Below are 21,138 nucleotides of genomic sequence, written 5' to 3'. Positions count from 1 at the left end.
CATAACATGAAGACGCTATTATTATTTTAATAAATTATCAATAATGGAAAGTAATTCTGAAGTGAAAGATCAAGAAAAGTTAACTCCCTTTGATTTGGTGGCTTTTAGTTCTTTAGGTGGCTTTTTCTTCGAGGATGATTTACTCCAGAAAACCACCCCTGAAGACGAATCATCAAATAAAACGGAAATTGAGTTAGTGGTGACGACTTTTCTTGAAAGTCTGTTCTATTATGGGTTCTATATATCTGAAGAAATTTATAAGGCTTTAATTGCAATCAATGATAAAGATAAAATAGGCTTGGTTTGTATGAAATTTTTGAAGGTATTATGCGATGATATTGGAGAAAGTACTGCAAATGGTTTAGTAATGTATCCAAATTTTCCTCAACAAGTAATGGAAGCATCCGATTTTGATTTATTTTTAAATGCTATAATTAACTACTGGTCGAATGGAACTCTTTTACCTGAGTATATCAAACAAAAGAGACTCCCTCTTGATGAAGTACATGAAAAAGTGAAAATTAAAAATGTTGTAAAGACTGATGATTTGAAGGCTTATTTCTTAAAATTATTGGCATCTAAATCAAGCTTAACTGCGGAGAATGATAAATTTGTGGATTTTGCTTTAGAGAAAGGATGGTACAATGAAATCCCTCTGGAGTTTGAAATTCCGTTCAAGCAATTGGCATGTAAGGTGGCATATTTCGTCATGCGTAGAAACTTGTCCATCGACAAATACATTAAAACCACGACTGACATATTAAGATTAATGGCATATGCCTCTGGTGGTGATGTTACATTGGAGAAGAAAATAAAATTTAAGTCGTTCCCAAGACGTGAAAGAAGAATTTTGATCCAAGCATTAGACAATGTAATAAAAAGTGACGATGTTAAGTTTTATGTGGAATTATGGAAATTGGCATTTCACTCATTGCATGTTGGTGAATATAAACATACTAAAATTCCTGAAATAGCTCATAAGTACAGAAATGAAAATAATGTTACTACGTATGATACTCAGTATTGTGAAGCAATCAAGAAGCAGGATTCATTAAAGGCAGCTGACGTTTTGAAAGTCAAGCCCTCCATATTTGCTCGTAATCTTGATAAAGTAATCAGAGATTGTATTTCCGTTAATCAGTATGATAATATTGCTAAAGTTATGGAACAATTTGATGAATGTAGTTTAAAAATTGGAACCAAAGTACTTTTGCAGTTATTGAGTCACTTCCAAAGACGAAAGTTTTTATTGTTGAATGAAGATAAGAGAGCGAATTCAAATAGGTTGGTGCAGATAAGCGGTAAATTATATTCAGTGATTGTTCCAAATAATGAAGTAGTAATACCTGAAAAAGTATTGAATAAGTTAATTGAAATAATTGAAAACAGTTTGGTTAATCAATTCAAAGAAAGACATTTGTTAAAGGGTCAGAAGGTGTTTATCTCGAACAAAGTGGACAGTATTTTATTACCTTTGCAATTGTCATCTGCATCCACCAAAAAGACACTTGCTAAGGGTTCGAAAATATCCATGCTTCGTGAATTTGAAGAAGATAAAGAAAAGAAAAACGTACTTCGATTCTTTGTACATTGGATTGGAAATGATATTGATCTCAGTGCCTTGATATTAGATGAAGACTTTAATAAAGGTGTCACAATTGGCTTCACTTTGCTTAGAGATGGTTCTTACGCTTGGCATTCGGGTGATATAGTCTTTGCACCAGGTCCAGAAGGAGCCAGTGAATACATTGATATAGATATTGAAGCTGCCATCAATAATGGTAAGAGATATGTTGCTTTAGATGTAAGAGATTTCACTCGTAAAAAGTTTTCAAATTATGATGTCTGTTTCGGTGGGGTTATGATAAGAGAAAGTTTACAATCTGGGGAGATATATGAGCCAAGTACTGTGAAATACAAATTCGATTTGACAAGTGAAACTATAAGCACTGTTATGTTTTTGTTTGATTTGAAATTAAAAGAAATGATCTGGATAGATTCATCATTACACGTTGCTGGGAAGGCAAATAGTCTTCAAGGTCATAGTAATTCAGTTCGAACAGTTTTACAGGAAATAAAAATGATGCATGAGTATAAAGTCAGCATAGGACAACTTGTTAGACTTCATGCTAAAGCAAGTGATAGTGAAATAGTAGACGATAAGTCCAAAGCAGATTTCACAGTGTCTACAGATGATGAGGCAGGCCTTAATGTCTATGATGTTGCTGAAATAAATTCAAACTGGATTTGAATATATATAGTAGATAGATATAATATAGCATATAATGTACGAAGGTGTATTTTTCTCTTCGCACTAGATAAAAAAAAATCTTATTGTCTTCCCAATTCTCTTGTTATTGCAGTAAGTTCCTGACTGGATTAAATAGAATAAGTTAGTGTGATTCGAAGATATGTCAATAGTAGAGTTACTGAAAACAGTCGATAACTTGGCTAAGGTCATAACTCAGAAGAATAAAGAACTCGATGAGTTGAAAAGAGGTTATGATGAAAAGTTAAGTATACTAAACTCATATATACTGAAAATTCATCAGGCTATGCATTCAGAGTCGTCATTGCATAATACTAAGTCACAGACCATGGATTCTTTCATAGATGATAATAAATTTCTCCTGAAAATCCAAACTGAAATCAATTGTCCAAATTGTCATCATCTGGTTTGGGATAATTCTCGTTCAGAAAACGACTTCATACTAATACCAAAATCGCAGCTCCAACATTTGTCAATACCGATTGAGACTTCCATCTCAAATCAAATCACACATGTAGAGACTACAGCGAATCTGGTAAGTCAGAATTCTACAAGTTTAAACAAATCTCTGCAAAACAAAACTCTGCAAAATGTACTCCCTTACCCAAGCACTCCTCAAAATAATAATAATAATAATAATAATAATAATAATAATAATAATAAAAGCTATAACAGTAACTCTAAACGAATATGCTCATACTGTAAGAAGCATGGGCATCTGAGAGCAAAATGTTTGGAGAGGCTCACAAAGCCTGTTGTTGATAAATAAACTTAATAATTATAAATGCCGGAATTTGAATCGTATATTACATGGGAAATAGGTAAATAAGTATCATAAATAACTATTTAGCTGATTGAACTAAAGCTTCTATAATTAATTAATTAGTTAGTATATGAATTAGTATTATGACAATTAAATTGATTGTAACTTACCTCTTCTAGATGCATCTTGCAATAAAGTGCAATCCACCGATGATGGACTCATATGAACGTAACGAACAGTAGATCCTCTAATAAATAGAGTCTTAACGGATTTCAAATGTGGATATTTGCCTTCATTAACAGTAGATATGTTGTCTATTTTCAAGTTTAAATATTGGTCCACAGACTTTAATGTACCCTTAATTTCAATATCATTTTTTAACTCAACCGTTACTTCTTGATCTACTAGGGTCTTAAAAAAACTGAAAAACAACATCTTAGTTATAATATGTTTGTTATTGAGATATGCCTGATGTACTTGATATTTTTATTACTATTGATGTAGGATTCTGAAATTGTAGATAGTTGGAAAAAATCAATGAAAATATGGTTGATTATGTAATCAGGACGACGCAACCATTTGGCATAGTTTACTTAATATACAGCTGACAGTACTTCTAAGCTTGCTTGTTATCAACAATTATTATTGGTAATTATCTTAGGATTGACAGTCGCATCCAATTCACCATCAAATACATTGGCTAAGTGTGCGTTTTTGAAAGGTGATGCGAGTGCACAATTCATATCCCAAGAATCACTCGAGGAAGGTTTAATAGGACTGGAAAAATATTTAGGAAAGGACAGATTATAATTTTTAGTAGGAGTTGATATATTTCTTCTTCTTTGAGACCTTTGAACCAAAATACCATGGACCTTTAGTTGGTTGATTTTGTATTTTGTCTCTAAAATATAATTTTTTAAGGGAAATTTCAAGACATCAGATCTTTCAATATCAATTGGGATTTCATGAGACTTAAAATAAGATAAACCGGTATTGGAACTAACACTACTTGCCAGACCAACAGTACTGATATTATCATTGCTACTGCTTTGGTCATTTTCCCTATCTAATAATAAACTTTTCTTGAATGCTTGGTAATTTTTCGCATTAAATTGAAGAGATTTGGCAGACAATTTAGGATAATTAAGTAACTTTTCAGCAACTGGTAACTTATTTCCTCTAAGATTAGTATTGAGTGCTTTTATGATTATACGATTACTATTTTCTTCTTTGACCTGCTTTGAAATAGAGACACTTTGAAAATTAAAGGAAGGGTTTGTTAATGAATGAGGTATGGTACTTGGAATTCCAATCAAGGTAGAAATGGAGTTCGCGTATTGGGCTTTATATGACCGACATTCACTAATAGCATCGTTATAATCTATTAAATCCTTTTTCTTAGAAGTTCTTATGGATGCTTCTAATTCCGAACATGTGGGTAACTTAATGACCCCTTTATCTTGTTGTGATCTTTTAATTTGTTTCACTTGCTTTGTTTCCTCAGCCTTTTTAGCTTCTTGAGTTTGCTTGGCTCTAATCTTTAGATCATAATTAGAAGGAGATCTCCCCCTTATTATTAGTGGTGGAGTTTCTGAATATGAAAGCATGAACTTTTCCTCTAACGTAGATACCCCAAACAATTCTATTCTTAGTCGAAAGTGCTTATTTGTTGTAGGAGTCCTTTTACAATTTAAAGACGAAGAAAACTGAATTCTTTCATATTTGCAAACTTTAGTAACTTGATTGTTTGGATAAGTTCTTAAAATTGAGCGAGGTTCCAACATTTCAATGTTTTCAATATCAGTAATAAATATCTTATTATACAGTGCAACCTTTTCTCCATTCCTAATATTTGCCGTTTGCTTTATTATTTCATGATCTGGAAGTTCACTAGGTATTACAGTCATTTCAGGTGGTGGAACTTGAGGACCATTATCTCTCTTTGCCGTATGCTGAACCAATGGAACCTCTTTGTCATCTTCACAACAAATAGCTTTCAACTTCATTGTAAAGTAAAGGATCTGGATAGTTTCCCCATTATCATTAATTGTATTAAAGCTATCGGTTAAGAATATATTATTACTTTTATTTTCAATTTGAAAAGATGACACTAAAGTAAAGTAATTGCGTTTGTATCCAATCCAAATTCCATTGATATCATCATAACCTCTATCAACTCTTGCATGTATTATAGGGAAAACCTTTTGATTTGTCAGACATAGATATATTGGTCTGGTTGACTTAGATGGTTCGAATGGCGGTCCAACTTTATATTGATCACCAGAACGTGGAGCTGTTCGTTTCAATGCATGTAGTTGCTTGGACATATTAAGAAACCAATTTGATAACTCTGAATTTATATAATTGGATAGGTCTGACAGTTTGAGTGGGATCTTTAGATTTCTTAAAGAAGAAGAAGAGGAAGAAGAAAAAGTTCGTTTACAGCCAAAGACAATTTGGCGCCAATAATTTTGTGTATGCGAATTTTGCAATCACATAGGGATATATGACACTTGGACTGTGAATTTAAGATAGCCCAACAATCCCACTTTTTGAAACCAGCATTTGGATCGACATACTACTCATCTCTACTTATACGATGACGAAAGGGGACCTTTCAGATTTAACTAGTAGCACTTGGCTTGTTGTGCCTGGCTGAATATTTTGCAATCGAAATCACGGTCCACACACGACCTCATTGGTACAAAAAAATTTCGAAGAGCGATGCCAGTACATAATTAAATTAATTTATAGTAGATCGAGTAAAGTATTGAAAAATCAAGAGCAAGAACATTCACAATGGTTAAGAAAGCTATTGACGCTCGTATTCCATCTCTCATCAGAAATGGTGTTCAACAAAAGGAAAGAAGTTTTTTCTTTATTGTGGGAGATAAAGCCCGTAATCAATTACCTAATTTGCATTATTTAATGATGTCTGCCGATTTAAAGATGAACAAATCAGTATTATGGGCTTATAAAAAGAAATTATTAGGATTTACATCTCATAGACAAAAGAGAGAAGCCAAAATTAAAAAGGATATTAAAAGAGGAATCAGAGAAGCCAATGATCAAGATCCTTTTGAAGCATTTATATCTAATCAAAATATTAGATATGTATATTATAAAGAAACAGAAAAGATTTTAGGTAATACATATGGGATGTGTATTTTACAAGATTTCGAAGGTCTTACTCCTAATCTTTTAGCTAGAACCATTGAAACTGTTGAAGGTGGTGGTTTAGTTGTTATTTTATTAAAATCAATGACTTCTTTAAAACAATTATATACTATGACCATGGATATTCATTCTAGATATAGAACTGAAGCCCATGATGATGTTGTAGCCAGATTTAATGAAAGATTCTTATTATCCTTAGGTTCATGTGAAAATTGTTTAGTGGTCGATGATGAATTAAATGTACTTCCTATATCTGGTGGGAAACATGTTAAACCATTACCACCAAAGGATGATGATGAACTTAGCCCTAAGGCTCAAGAATTAAAAGAATTAAAAGATAGTTTGGCTGAAGTTCAACCAGCTGGATCACTTGTTTCATTAGCTAAAACTGTAAATCAAGCTCAAGCTATTTTAACATTTGTTGATGTAATTTCTGAAAAGAGTTTAAGAAGTACTGTAACTTTAACTGCTGGAAGAGGTAGAGGTAAATCTGCAGCTTTAGGTATTGCAATTGCTGCTGCTATATCTCACGGATATTCTAATGTATTTGTTACTTCACCTTCACCAGAAAATTTAAAGACATTATTTGAATTTATCTTTAAAGGTTTTGATGCTTTAGGTTATTCAGAACATTTAGATTATGATATTATTCAATCTACAAATCCATCATTCAATAAGGCTATAGTCAGAGTTGATATTAAGAGAGATCACAGACAAACAATTCAATATATATCTCCAAATGATCATCAAGTTTTAGGTCAAGCGGAATTACTTATTATTGATGAAGCAGCTGCTATTCCACTTCCAGTAGTTAAAAAATTGATGGGTCCATACTTGGTTTTTATGGCTTCAACAATTAATGGTTATGAAGGTACTGGTAGATCTCTTTCCTTAAAATTAATACAACAGTTACGTAATCAATCTAATAGTACCACAAGTAATGATGATACAGTTGTTGTTTCAAGAGGTAAGAATTCTAATTATGAACCTGAAGTTAGAGGTAGAACTTTACGTGAAGTGGTTTTAGATGAACCAATCAGATATGCCCCTGGAGATCCAGTTGAAAAATGGCTTAATAAATTATTATGTTTAGATGTTTCTTTATCTAAAAATGCTAAATTTGCTACTAAGGGTACTCCTCATCCTTCTCAATGTAATCTTTTCTATGTGAATAGAGATACATTATTTTCTTATCATCCAGTTTCTGAAGCATTTTTACAAAAGATGATGGCACTTTATGTTGCTTCTCATTATAAGAATTCTCCAAATGATTTACAATTAATGAGTGATGCTCCAGCTCATCAATTATATGTATTATTACCTCCAATTGAAGAAGGTGATAATAGAATACCTGATCCATTATGTGTGGTTCAATTAGCCCTTGAAGGAGAAATTTCAAAGGAAAGTGTACGTAAATCATTATCTCGTGGTCAAAGAGCTGGAGGTGATTTAATACCTTGGTTAATGTCTCAACAATTTCAAGATGATGAATTTGCATCTTTATCAGGGGCAAGAGTAGTTAGAATTGCCACTAATCCCGAATATTCTGGTATGGGTTATGGATCTAGAGCTCTTGAATTATTAAAGGATTATTTTGAAGGTAAATTCACTGATATTAGTGAATCAAATGTATTAGATGATCATACTATTACTCGAGTTACTGATAAAGAATTAGAAAATTCTTCATTAAAAGATGAAATCAAACTCAGAGATGCAAAGACTTTACCACCATTATTATTAAAGCTTTCTGAAAAGGCACCATATTATTTGCATTATTTAGGTGTTTCATATGGTTTAACACCACAATTACATAAATTCTGGAAGAGAGCTGGTTTCGTACCGGTATATTTAAGACAAACAGCAAATGAACTTACTGGTGAACATACTGCAGTAATGATCAGTACTTTATCTGGTAGAGAAAATAGTTGGTTAAATGAATTTTCATCTGATTTCCATAAAAGATTCTTACTGTTATTATCTTTTGAATTTAAGAAATTTTCAGCTGTTCAATCTTTAAATATTATTGAAGCCACTGGTTATGGAGAAAATTCTAATAAAGTTGCAAAGAAACTTACTAGAGATTTCTTAAGTGAATATCTTACACCATTTGATTTAAAGAGATTAGATTCTTATGCTAATAACTTATTAGATTATCATGTTATTGTTGATATGCTTCCATTTATTGCTAGTGCATATTTTTCAAAGAGAGTAGGAAAAGATGTCAACTTATCTTCTGTTCAAGCAGCTATTTTATTAGCTATTGGTTTACAACATAAAGATATGGATCAAATATCTTCAGAATTAAATTTACCTTCTAATCAATCTATGGCTATGTTTGCAAAGATTATTCGTAAATTTTCAACTTACTTTAGAGGAGTTTTAAGTAAAGCCATAGAACAAGAAATGCCTGAACTTGAAGATGAAGCTGTTAAAGAAATGGATGGAAGTTCTGAACATGTAGATTATGATGCTATTGAACAACAATTAGTAGATGATTTAGATGAAGCTGGTGATGAAGCTATAAAGGAATTAAGATTAAAACAACGTGAATTAATTAATGCTATTAATTTAGATAAATATTCTATTGCTGATGATGGAGATTGGGCTGGAGCTGAAAATTCATTAAAAGCTGCTGCAAAAGGTAAAGGAGTTGTTAGTGTTAAGAGTGCAAAGAAGAGAAAATCCACTGCTAATGCTTCTGAAATTTATGAAAGTGAAATGAAGAGTGTATCCAAGAAACCAAAGAAATCTAAAGGTAAAGTATAGACAACATATATGTATATAGATTTAAAAAAGAAAATGCATGAAATAAAAGTCCCAAAAAGTCTAACAATTCTAATGTATATAAAATGCCACATTAATTGATATCTTGTGCTATATTATCAATAGACCAACCAACAAGATCAATCAAATTACTTCCATTCTCATTAATTATATCATGAAGTTTATATGAGGATTTAATATTATCTAATAATTTCAGATTAATATCTTCATTTTCAAATAAATATTTATGACTCAGTACAAAAGCTGGCCATACAATCTTCTCAAAATAATGAGGAGGATCTACCCAAAATCCTTCAACTGTATTATAACCATCTCTAGATTCTCTTCTATCACGAAGAGTTTCAAATGATGCTCTAAAGAATAAGTTAACATCGAATAATTCTAAAATCTTTGGATCATGAAAAAGCATAAATCCATCGACTAATATAAATAAAGTGGTTTCAGAATCAGGAATTTTCAACTGAATCTTATTCAATAATAGTTGTTCTTCTTCTTGATTTAATTTAAGATCAACTGAAGGTTGTCTTGATTCTAATTTCTCCTCTAAACCCTGTCCACTCTTTAATTTTTTTAAATAATTTTCAAATAAATTAAAATCTAAAGCTTCTGGACAATCCCAGTTTTGATAACCAGTAGCTGAATCTATTGGAATTTTTGAATCTGCTATATAAAAATCATCTAAATGAATTAATATAGCATGTTTGAATAATGACTTTATAGCAGCAGCAGATGTGGTTTTACCTGATGAGGATGGACCCCCAAAGGCAACCAAGACAATTTTATTAAAACGTTGTTTTGCAGGTTGTTCTTGGGTCATATTAGTCTAAATCGTCCCTTACATACGTATAGGTTAAACAATGACCCACAGGAAATACTTACATGACTTATCGCAGTTGTCAAGCAAATTTTGTTAGGGGTCTCAAAACAATTTTTGTGACTGATTTCCTTACAGGGTAAATTAGAAATTCCCTTTATAGCAAAAGTAGAGCACAAGAAATTATCCGTAAGATGCTTAAAAACGTCTTATAAAAACAATAATAAGGAGTACATACATGTAGATGATAGAAGAAAATGAGATAATGGTTGGTCCGTTCAATTAAGTGACATCAACCATTGTATATATTCATTGTAGTCCTTAAAAGTAGCATTCAACTTGAATAGATTGTAGTTGTGAGAACTTGTGGGTTGCATGGGATAAACCAGATTAGGAAATCAGTTTTGAGCGTGAATCGTTAACAATTGCAATAAGCGGAACTATAACCCAAAGGATTTATGGGGTTACAAGTCCATCACAAAACATTAGCTAATAGTGTGCGTCGAGTAATTAGCTGCACTCCGATAAGCTAACTTCCAACAAGTGCTCAAAACTGTCACAGGTCAATCAGCTCATGTATGTATAAGCACGATTTACGAACTCCGGAATTTACAAGTAAGGTGGAGTCAGGCGAAGGATTTTGGCTTGAAAATAAGTCTTTGGGAATATAAAATAATTAGGGGAAGGTGCTAAGTTTCAGATAATATGAAATTAAGCTTTGACATTGAATCGTAAATACAAGTAGAAACCCCTACCGTCAAAGTCAAACAAAGAATTTATTGAAACTGCATTTCTTAGCGGAGTTAATTGTGAATATTTTTTGTAATTAGTCTTTAAAGCATTTTAAGATGCTTTTAGAACTTTTGCCCTATTTTTAAGAAGCGATCATAATGTAGGAGTCATGTGGCATTGGAATCAATTGTTTTATTACGGGCGATAGATATTTTAAATCCTAAACTCCTATTCTTACATGAACTGAGTCTGGTATAGTACTTCTTATTCAATGCGCTTAACTTGAAGTGAGTGGTATCTTTTGAGTCTCATATTTCTTCCTACTGTACTATTCTGTCACGGAATGTAACGCACTCCTGAATCTACTAGTATAGTCTATGCAAATTACCCAACAAGTGCTGTCATCTTAGTTAAAAACAGTCAAGTAAATTGCCAAATTCAGACTGGGGATAGCCACAAATCATGTTGTATCCCAAATTGGTTAAAGGCTCTGTTATACAGTTAAATTCCTATTACATTTCCTAAATAGGAAATGTTGAAAAATTATTTGCGATCAATTTTTTTTTGGTAGCCGTATAAGGAACATAATATCGAAATTGCTTTATAGTAAAATCCTGTATAATTAATTGAATTTTAGTTCAATTGTAAAATTAAGATATCATAAACTTGTTATATAAAATTGAAAGTAAACCCCAAGAATTTCATAAGAAGATTTTAAGGACTTTCATCTCTCGGGGATTAAGTTTCCTATATAAATCTCGTGATTTCTATCCAAACTACATTAACAGTAAATAGCATCTTAGTCTCCATAAGACTATTTCTAACTTGCTTAGAGTTAAATTCCAAAGATTACAGACTACTACCCCAGATTGATTTTTTTTGTTCGTTATTACTCCTCCAGTTTTATGCATTCATTCGTTTAAAACTTGTTGTATTTGTTAGAGACATAATACAACATCGCAATTTACCCTTCCTTTTATATTGGGAGCACCCGTCTATGAAGCTAAAATAAAATATTATTCAAGCTGTTATCCATAATAAATCTAATGTGTGCGTCTTCCGCAAACGAGTTGGTTCTGCCCTCCTCGAGCGCACATTCGCAGCCATGCCAAAATGCATCTTTTCAGAGGAAAGAGTTTCAAGTAACGTCATCTGAAGCAAATGTATACACTCCAGTAACTCATAACAAAAGAACTCCATCTCCTGTTAAAATACCGAGTAAAGAAGTAGAACAGAATGATCTTTTATCAACTGACGAAGAGAAAGATATTGGCACGGTTATAGTTGAATCCAAAGAGTCGAGTTCAATAGAAGAGAAGTCTGAAGAAGAACAGGAACAAATTCAGGAAGGTTCAAGTTCAAAGAAGGCTTCTCCTTCAAATCAAAAATTCCTCACTAGTCTTAAAAGTTTCAATATTGACAAAACAAAATATAGGCATTATGGTCACCAATCTCTGATGAATGAACAATCGTTATCTAAGATAATCAATGAATCACTGGTCAAACAAGAATTTGATTCAGAGAACAATTCACCAATTTCAAGCAATAGAATAATTATAGATGAGAAAATATCACAAATTCTTGGATTGCCTGAACAAATTGTTGAAGAAGAATCATTCTGGCCCTATAATGTTGATACTCTCAATGAAATTCTTCGATTTAAAGTAGAACAGGAAAGAACCAGACAAGAATCAATAAAAAATGAATTTGGAACTACTGCTGTTGAACTTTTGAAGTTGGCTAAATCAATGAATATTAGTGGAGATTTGATACCCTTTTTATTTATCTCCAGTGGTCTTACATCCGATAGCTTAAAGGTTAAGATTAATAAGTTGAAATCCGAGCCACAAGAAGTCATAAATGAAATAACCCAGAAATCAAGTGAATATATTCCAGAGGTGTCAAGGATAAGTTCATTAATGTCTCTGAACGCAGAATCTTCTTTAGAATCTGCAGCAACTACCATGTCAACATATGCTTCATCAGTAGGTTCTAAAAGAAAATTCTCTGATACCCAATTACCGTCATTTTCTGAAACTGCTGAAAGTATTAAAGGGACAAGTCAAAGTAATTTTGTTTCTCCTACCATTAGATCTCCGAACAGACTGCCCAGTTCTTCACATAAGAGGGGAGACTCAGACTCTAGTGATATTAAACTTGGAACTGGACCTGGGACTGGAACCGGAACAGGAACAGGATCTGCTGCATCACCTGTAACTGTGCCTTTACCACTACCACCCACAGGTTATGCTGCTGTAAACAGTCACCAACAACCTCAACCACAATCACAGCAACACCTGAAACCACATCTGCCTAATTTGCAACCACCATTACCAGTTCAAGGAAATGTATACCCTGTTTATTATACCCCACAACCAACAACTTCGACAGGGAAGGGTCTAGGATCACCATATTCACATAAATATCAACCTGTAATGTACCCAGGTCCTCCACAACCGCCTCCAAACCAATTCCAACCAAATTATATCACACAACCCCCACCAGGACAACCTTATCAATATTTTATACCATCACCTCCCAATAATGGTCAATATATACTTCAGGCTCCATCAATGGTGAGGATACCAACTCAACAGACTGGGCCGAATGTACAACCACCACCACCTTCACAGCAAATTCCACCACATCGCCAAGACCAGCAACCAGTTCCATCTCATCAATTTCAAAGTCCTCCAGAACTGGGTGGTGGAAGGAGTGTACCTATTTTCAAACCAGCTGAGATGTTTGAAGAAACGAGTCCGTACAAGAAACAAAAGTCGGCAGGTAAGAGTCAAAGCATAAATTTCATGATTACAACACCTAAGAATCCTCCGGCACGAAAGTACAATAATCCTCATAAGGAGAAATAGTACTTGACGTAATTGTCAAAACGGTATGATTTCGTAAAGAGTCTCAGAATTTTTTTCTTTTTCATTATAACCCATGGTTATCACTTTTTAGTTCAATTTGTAACATAATATATTAGCTCTATTGTAGTGATATTATTTTACTCACTAGATAGAAATTTCATTTACCATAGAAATGCACATGTAATAGTTTGTAGAAGTTATCTTTGTATTCCCCGGAAATTCGGAGCCACAGCCCAATTTGGACCCATTGTTATATATTAAAGCCGAAGGTTTGATGGAGTTGGGTGCAAGCTAGCATCCAAAAATAAGGCTGCCACATACAGGAACCTTTAAGCCGATGCTTCGCTTTCCCCGATCTAGGCAGCCGTTTGTGGCAGCATGTTCCGCATTATTTTTTCATTGGGGGTTTCTTTTTCCGACCGAAAAAAAAGAAATTAAATGACTTTAAAAAATTATAAAAGTGCAGTAGTTCCCGGTAACGAGATCGCCAAGTCCGATTAACATCATGATATGCCAATAGGGATTAGTCACAAGATTTAGAGTCAAATATATTCGATTATAGAATCATTGCTGTAAATATATATATACCCGGTAATCTGTCACTTTTCATCTGGTCAAGATCTTTTACTTAGGTTTGTTTTAGAGTTATTTTCTCATTTTATATAATACATGACACAAGATAATCTTATGCCTCGAAGACTTTGACACTTGCCAAGAATCTCAAATATATATAGAGAGTTTCATACAGCATAAAATAATAGATATAGACTATTAAATATGAGTGAAGAAGTTCATAGTATACATTCGCTTAGTGCGTATGATGATGACAAATTACAAAAGAGTCTTGAACTTAATGGAGTCGAGAGTCAAGTTGAAATAGAACCTCCTTATACTATCTTTAATCAACATGAAAAATATATCCTTATACTAATTCTTTCATTTGTTGGATTTTGGAGTACAGTATCAAGTCCTATATATTTCCCAGCTTTACCAACTTTAACTGCTTATTTTCATACTACTCCCGCCATTATGAATCTTTCTATTGTGGCTTATTTATTATTTCAAGGGATTGCTCCAACAGTTGCTTCTAATCTTGCTGATAATTTTGGTAAACGACCTGTAATTATTGCATCCATAATAATATATGTAGCATCATGTGTAGCTATTTCCCAAACCAATGTTTATTGGTTGTTGGCGGTTTTAAGATGTATTCAAGCTGCTGGTATTGCACCTGTTATTGCCATTAGTTCTGGAGTTGCTGGTGATGTATGTACAGCAGCTGATAGAGGTGGTTTTGTTGGAGTTGTTGCCGGATTTCAATTAGTAGGAAATGGGTTAGGAGGACTTTTAGGTGCGGTATTAATTAGTCTGTTCAACAGTTGGAGAGCTATATTCATATTTTTAGCTATAGGTGCTGGAGTTACATTCATATTTTGTTTGTTCTGCTTACCTGAAACCGCAAGAAACATTGTTGGTAATGGTTCTGTTATTCCTAAAAATTTCTTTAATAAATCAGCCATGATTTATTTACCACATTTTAGAAGAAAGTTAAATAACGAAACAAGTACTATATCAGAACAAACAGCTTTCGATTTCTGGAGTCCATTTAGAATTTTCTTCAAACCAGATGTGTTTTTCACTTTATTTCCTGTGGGTATGCAATTTGCAGCTTGGACTATGGTTTTAGCATCTATTTCAACAGAGTTAGAATCATCTGCCTACAACTACTCTGTTTTAAAAGTTGGTTTAATATATTTACCTCAAGGTATTGCATGTTTATTAGGTTCTATGGTAATTGGTAAAGTACTTAACGTGTATTATACATACAGAAGAAATAAGTACGAAGAAAAATATAAAGATACCATTGAAAGACCACCTTTTAATATTGTCAAGACCAGATTAGATATTTGTATTTTCCCAGCTGCAATGATGATTATAGGATTACTTATTTTCGGATGGTGTTTACAATATCGTAAGAATATATCATCAATCATTATTTCAACCATATTAATTGCATTTTCTTCATCTGCATTCATATCAGCTTGTACAACTATGTTAGTTGATTTATATCCTGGGAAGGGTAGTGCTTCAACAAGTTGCTTAAACCTTATGCGTTGTTGGTTAGCAGCTTTAGGATCAGGAGTATTAGATAAAATGATTTCTAGTATGGGACTCGGTGGTTGTTATACCCTTGTTGCAGGATTATGTTTACTAGCAGACTTATCACTATTCTATGTTGTTCATAGTATAGGAAACAGAATCAAGCATTCGGTTCCAGTCTCACCTGTCGCTTCCGACTAAAATCACATATTACGTTCATGGCATATTTTATTTCATATATTGTGAGATCTCTTTACATAGGTTAATTTTTTACATTTCTAATTAATTACTTAGTTGACTATTTTGTTGACGTGGCTATTAGCTAGTCGGACATATAGACCTTTATAGACTAATGAATATAACATTTAATGATTATTTATTATTTTAATGGACTTTATTGGAATTTTGCAGTTGGATAACCACCGGACCTTTGTTCCGGTCGGGCAATTTCCTATTTGGGAGGTATCACCGCGCGGCAGCTATCCAGCCCGAATTTCCGACCCCGTAACGCCTCAACGGTTGACATTAACATCGCGCAACCTTATAACTATAAAAAGATGACAAGTTCGGGGAACTACTCCGATATTTCGCAACTAAATTAAATAAGCATGAAAAGCATAAATTAATTAGCACTGATGGCACATACAGACTCAGATGAACAACATCACAGTGCCGAAAATCGACTACAACTACAGCAGCAAAAACAAGAACAAGAACATCAAAATGATGATCAAACTTCACATACTGGAAAAGACGAATTAGACCCCGAAGAACCTGATCTTTCGGACCAGGAAAGACAAGTGGGAGTTCCACAACATTATGAGCCACCTTATTCGATACTCACCGACAATGAAAAGTACTTTATGGTCTTTTTGGTAAGTATAAGTGGGATTTGGTCGACTTTATCATCATCTATTTATTTTCCTGCATTACCTATTTTATCGCAACAATTCGATGTTTCACCATCAATAACAAATTTATCGGTGGTTGCATACTTACTTTTCCAAGGTATAGCTCCATCATTTATAGCTCCATTGGCTGATACGTTTGGTAGAAGGCCTATGATAATTGCATGTACATTTAGTTATTGTGGGGTTTGTGTTGGTATATCTAGAGTTAGAGTATATTGGGGATTAGCTGTATTAAGATGTGTCCAAGCTGCAGTTATTGCTCCTGTAATTGCCGTATCTTCAGGAATTGTATCTGATTTAATCTTAAGAAGTGATAGAGGAAGGTTTTTAGGGATGATAACTGGATTCCAATTATTGGGACAAGGATTTGGAGCATTAGTGGGAGCAGCTTTAGTAACCGGGTTTGGATGGAGAGGAATATTTGTGGCTTTAGCTATTGGAAGTGGATTTGCTGGAATTTGTAATTTACTTTTGATTCCAGAGACTAATAGAGGACTTGTCGGTAATCAATCTATCCCTCCTACAAGAATTATTAATACTACACCTATATTATCATTACCTCGATATAGGGCTAGACTAACTAATGATTTATCATCCAAGAGAGATCCAACTCCAATAGACTTATTGGAATCATATAGAATCTTTTTCAGTCAACAAGTATTCTTTACCTTATTACCAGCCGGTTTACAATTTTCCAGTTGGACAATGTCTTTAACCACATTATCAACATCACTTGAAGCCAATTATGGATTTTCTGTAATTCATATTGGACTTTGTTATTTAGCTCCTGGATTAGGAACTTTACTTGGATCGGTAGCCAGTGGAAGAGTATTAGATTATATTTATAGACGAAAGAAAGCAAAGTATGATGAAGTAAATAAAGATATTCCTAAGGAAGATAGACCACCATTTGATATATTTACTACAAGAGTTCAATTCACAGTTTATCCCACCATATTAGCCATAATATTCTTTCTTATATTTGGATGGACTATTCAAAAGAAAGTTAACCTTTCCATTGTATTAATATCAGCATTTATAAACTCTTGTTGTGTTGTATCATACTTAACAGCTATGACTACATTATTAGTTGATTTATTTCCATCTAATGGTTCGGCAGCTACTGGAGCTTTAAATCTTCAACGATGTTTATTAGCTGCGGCTGGTGTAGGAGTCTTACAATCTATGGTTAATAGAATAGGAGAAGGTGGTACTTATACCATAATGGCAGGCCTCTGTTTTATTTCCTATTTAGGATTACTTTATATGATCAAGTATCAATTCAGTAATGCTGTTAATAAGACAAATTAAAAATATCAGTTACTAAAAGAATAATCTGTAGAATTGTTTGTACATTTATAAATATACATTAAAGAAACGAAGAGATCAAAAGCAGGAAAATTAATTAATAAATTAGTCTAGATAGTTCAGACTATAACTGCCTTGTCAAGAATCTATATCCCCAATACCAAACACTTAAATAGCTTAATATTTATTAAATCTCTATTGAGAAGCACATTGTACTCCTGGACCTTGATGACCTTCTTCTTCATCTGAATCATATGCATCACGTCTAGATCCAGCAGTATGTTTGTAAGGATCAACATCTACAACTTCAACATCATCAATTTCAGATCCCTTTGGAATTGAAACTTTAGTTCTAGCAGGTAAAATAGATTCTAATTCTTTTAATTTAGCTTCATCAGCGAATCCCTTAGTTGGGAATTTAATTGCAAATTTAATGAATAAATTACCTTTACCACCTTGTCTATAGATTGGCATACCTTGATTTTCAACAACTTTAACAGCTCCAGGAGATATAACATCACCAGGATAAAGAGTGACTTTAACATAATCACCAGATACATGTTTAAAAGCAAATTCACCACCAGCTAAAGCGGTTAATAAATCAATTTCTGCTTCATAATATAAATCATTACCCTTTCTAGTAAATTTATCATGAGGTCTTTCATCAACGGCAAATATAACATCACCGGGAGTAATACCTGGTTCTTGATCACCTTCACCAGAAAAGACAATTCTTTGACCATCTTTCATACCTGGATCAATATGAACTTGTAAAATTTTACGTTCTTGTTGAGTCTTCTTACCTTTACAAGTAGTACAACGATCTTTTGGATCACAAATATCTCCAGTACCTTGACAAGTATCACAAGTGGTTTGAAATCTTTGAATCATTGGACCCATTTGTCTAGTAACAAATCTTGTACCAGTACCATTACAACCAGAACATTTTTTAACTTTACCTTCTTTACCTCCTAAACCATTACAAGTATTACACAAGACAGTTTTATTTAAAGCCAATTTAGCAGTTCTTCCCTTATATAATTCTTCTAAAGTACAAGAAATAGCATGTTTAATATCTTTACCTCTAGTTGGACGTCCAGCTCCGGCTCCACCAAATGATCCACCAAAGAATTGTGAAAATATATCTTCAGCTCCCATTCCTCCTGGTCCACCTTGACCACTTAAACCTTCTTCACCATAAGAATCATAAATTTCTCTCTTTTGATCATCTGATAAAATTTCATAAGCATGAGAAATTTCTTTAAACTTCTCAGCTGCTTCTGGTGAAGGATTCTTATCTGGATGATATTTTAACGCAGCCTTTCTGTATGCTTTCTTTAACTCACTATCGGAGGCATTGGGTTGGACTCCCAACGCATCATAAAACTTTGTATCTTTAACCATCACTAATCTACTGTGTGCTGCTTAACTCTGGTTGGTAACTCCCCGTATAATTTGCCTGCCTTAAGTATTGGTAAGCTTAGAATGTTCTTTGGAATTCTTTGAAATTTTTTTTAGGCTGCGCGTGCTGTGTGCAGGTGCTCATTACATACAGGAGATAATGTATCTATCTGTGTTTATGCACGACTTACTAATTAAAAAAATATTTGCAACTACTATAAATACTACTTGTAGTATATATATATATATAAAAGTATATATGGAAAAGAAAGTTATCAGTCTAGTTAACTAAATCTAACCTTTGTGTTCTACTACTTCACTGACAAGTTTACCACCCTTGACCACGTGCTGGAACTGCTCAGGAGCAGCAAACTCTTCGTAATCTCCATCAGTAGGAACATTAACATTTAATGCCGTTGTAGAACTAGTAAAGATTTGTGTTTCTGCTTCAACTGATTCTTTAGATAAATAAATGTTAACTTCATCAGACTTATCTACACTGATTAATGGAACAACCCCTAAAACTTGAATTCCAACTTTAAATGATTTGATAGCATCAACCCCTGAGATTAAATTATCTAATACAACTCCGATATTACTGGATTCAGAAATAGAAACTGCATTAGCTTTACCCTTTAATTGAACAGTAATACCATCACTATTACCAATAAATACAGATTGGTGCATTTCAACTTCAAGAATTAATGGTTCTCCACTAGGAATATCTGATTTAGAGTAATTTTGAATAATCCACTTAGTACCATCAACTAATTCTTTCTTTGCCACTTTCTTCTTAACTACACTATTAGTAGATAAGCTTGCAGGTTTCTTAGGTGGAGATGGCTTTTTAGAACTTTCAAGGGGTGCTTGTTGTCTTAAAGCAGGATTCTTATGAGTCATTTGAGATTTATCAACTTTTCTTAATCCAGCCGTAATAGCTTCACCTTTATTTAAATCAGCAAACACAGCATTCAATCCACCTTCAGGTTTTTTATCATCTTCAAAAAGTGAAGCTGGTGGAGGTGGAGGTGGAGGAGGTGGTGGTGGGGCGCCTCCAGCTGCTCCTGGTGCAGGAGGAGGAGGAGGAACTGCAGCACCAGACGATTGTTCACTAACAACTTCGGATAATGACTTGCCTGCACTATTCCATGCTGGACCCTTAAAATGATACTTCTTAACATAAGCCTTCAATTCTTCAAAAATATTAAGGAATTGCTTAACCCATTCAGCATGTTTTGGATCCTTTTCCTTATATTCCTTTAATACTCTATCGGACCAGAATTTAGCACTATCTTTAAAATCAGGAATTACAGAGACTGGAGTATCTGTAACTATCCAACTTAATACTGGAGCACCTTCAGCTAAAGTATTTAAATGATTGAAATATTCTGATCTTCTATTAGCATCTTTAAGCTCAACAAGTTTACCAACCTTCTCATTAATAGGTGTTAACACTTTTAATAATTCAGGATCATCTAATGAAGGCTTTTTAGCCTTTAATACAAGTTGTAAAAACGATTTTTGACTTGCAAAGGCTTCAGCCAATAAGCTGGCACCTTGACCAATCAATGGATCAATGTCCTTAGATATAGTTACAAAAGGTGTAACATTTTGAGTAAGGAACAGATTGAACGCAGTTATAGTTTCTGGTTCACTTGCTGATGAGACAGAAGCACCCTCAATTGCCTTTGGAGTAGCTGAAACACCTGATCCTACTGCTGAAACACCTGCTCCAGCTGCTCCAATTGCCTTGGTAGAACTTCCCTCCACATTCTTATCATTATCTTGTTGCTTTAATGTTTCCTCTTGAAAGATGGTAATATCTTCAAGACGAGACGTGGCTGCCTCCAATCTCTTAAGAATGGTAACTATATTGTACCCTTGAACGTTGAATTGACTTTCTTCACTCGACATGATGTCAATGGTCCAATGATTAGAATCGTGGCCATGGTCGTGGCTACTGAGGTGGTCAAAGTTGTAAGTTTACCTCCGAGACTGTGTGTGGGAGT

At 33.6% G+C, this 21,138-nt stretch overlaps 11 protein-coding genes across 11 annotated transcripts; 6 read left to right on the top strand and 5 right to left on the bottom strand. All coding sequences in view use genetic code 12, as the record gives it.

The window, feature by feature from the left end:
• Positions 1–43: 43 nt before the first annotated feature.
• RJT21DRAFT_111551 (uncharacterized protein) lies at positions 44–2,251 on the top strand (the record flags this gene model as incomplete). Its single annotated transcript, XM_064880008.1, has 1 exon — positions 44–2,251. One exon carries the CDS (start codon positions 44–46, stop codon positions 2,249–2,251), a length of 2,208 nt encoding a protein of 735 aa, XP_064741164.1.
• Positions 2,252–2,340: 89 nt separating this feature from the next.
• RJT21DRAFT_137435 (uncharacterized protein) lies at positions 2,341–3,511 on the top strand. Its single transcript, XM_064883291.1, has one exon. The coding sequence runs from the start codon at positions 2,412–2,414 to the stop codon at positions 3,036–3,038; it is 627 nt and encodes a 208-aa protein (XP_064741163.1). The 5' UTR covers positions 2,341–2,411; the 3' UTR covers positions 3,039–3,511.
• On the bottom strand, positions 2,909–3,511 carry SNP3 (Sm-like protein). Its single transcript, XM_064880720.1, has 2 exons — positions 3,203–3,511; positions 2,909–3,137 (listed from the first exon to the last, which is right to left on the bottom strand). Exons 1-2 carry the CDS (start codon positions 3,465–3,467, stop codon positions 3,112–3,114), a joined length of 291 nt encoding a protein of 96 aa, XP_064741162.1. The 5' UTR covers positions 3,468–3,511; the 3' UTR covers positions 2,909–3,111.
• Positions 3,512–3,565: 54 nt separating this feature from the next.
• Positions 3,566–5,359, bottom strand: RJT21DRAFT_132206 (uncharacterized protein; the record flags this gene model as incomplete). The annotated part of the gene is made up of 1 exon (XM_064883116.1): positions 3,566–5,359. The coding sequence occupies one exon, from the start codon at positions 5,357–5,359 to the stop codon at positions 3,665–3,667; it is 1,695 nt and encodes a 564-aa protein (XP_064741161.1). The 3' UTR covers positions 3,566–3,664.
• Positions 5,360–5,715: 356 nt separating this feature from the next.
• On the top strand, positions 5,716–9,021 carry RJT21DRAFT_12487 (ribosome biosynthesis protein). Its single transcript, XM_064882801.1, has one exon. The coding sequence runs from the start codon at positions 5,832–5,834 to the stop codon at positions 8,973–8,975; it is 3,144 nt and encodes a 1,047-aa protein (XP_064741160.1). The 5' UTR covers positions 5,716–5,831; the 3' UTR covers positions 8,976–9,021.
• Positions 8,869–10,025, bottom strand: RJT21DRAFT_12492 (ribosylnicotinamide kinase). Its single transcript, XM_064882804.1, has one exon. It carries the CDS (start codon positions 9,808–9,810, stop codon positions 9,067–9,069), a length of 744 nt encoding a protein of 247 aa, XP_064741159.1. The 5' UTR covers positions 9,811–10,025; the 3' UTR covers positions 8,869–9,066.
• A 1,728-nt stretch (positions 10,026–11,753) lies between these two features.
• Positions 11,754–13,537, top strand: RJT21DRAFT_117481 (uncharacterized protein). Its single transcript, XM_064880719.1, has one exon. It carries the CDS (start codon positions 11,997–11,999, stop codon positions 13,407–13,409), a length of 1,413 nt encoding a protein of 470 aa, XP_064741158.1. The 5' UTR covers positions 11,754–11,996; the 3' UTR covers positions 13,410–13,537.
• A 360-nt stretch (positions 13,538–13,897) lies between these two features.
• RJT21DRAFT_117480 (major facilitator superfamily domain-containing protein) lies at positions 13,898–15,900 on the top strand. Its single transcript, XM_064880718.1, has one exon. The coding sequence runs from the start codon at positions 14,187–14,189 to the stop codon at positions 15,708–15,710; it is 1,524 nt and encodes a 507-aa protein (XP_064741157.1). The 5' UTR covers positions 13,898–14,186; the 3' UTR covers positions 15,711–15,900.
• A 170-nt stretch (positions 15,901–16,070) lies between these two features.
• Positions 16,071–17,919, top strand: RJT21DRAFT_12473 (multidrug resistance transporter). The gene has a single exon (XM_064882795.1). It carries the CDS (start codon positions 16,145–16,147, stop codon positions 17,729–17,731), a length of 1,587 nt encoding a protein of 528 aa, XP_064741156.1. The 5' UTR covers positions 16,071–16,144; the 3' UTR covers positions 17,732–17,919.
• Positions 17,828–19,277, bottom strand: YDJ1 (type I HSP40 co-chaperone). Its single transcript, XM_064882777.1, has one exon. It carries the CDS (start codon positions 19,130–19,132, stop codon positions 17,924–17,926), a length of 1,209 nt encoding a protein of 402 aa, XP_064741155.1. The 5' UTR covers positions 19,133–19,277; the 3' UTR covers positions 17,828–17,923.
• A 114-nt stretch (positions 19,278–19,391) lies between these two features.
• On the bottom strand, positions 19,392–21,075 carry SRV2 (adenylate cyclase-binding protein). The gene has a single exon (XM_064880717.1). It carries the CDS (start codon positions 21,041–21,043, stop codon positions 19,424–19,426), a length of 1,620 nt encoding a protein of 539 aa, XP_064741154.1. The 5' UTR covers positions 21,044–21,075; the 3' UTR covers positions 19,392–19,423.
• Between the last annotated feature and the right edge of the window lie 63 nt (positions 21,076–21,138).

The sequence above is a fragment of the Scheffersomyces amazonensis genome, assembly GCF_036850825.1.
Source record: "Scheffersomyces amazonensis strain UFMG-HMD-26.3 chromosome Unknown RJT21scaffold_1, whole genome shotgun sequence".
NCBI lineage: Eukaryota > Fungi > Ascomycota > Pichiomycetes > Serinales > Debaryomycetaceae > Scheffersomyces > Scheffersomyces amazonensis.
The sequence above is the reverse complement of the archived record's forward strand: the minus strand, read 5'-3'. Positions and strand labels throughout refer to the sequence as shown.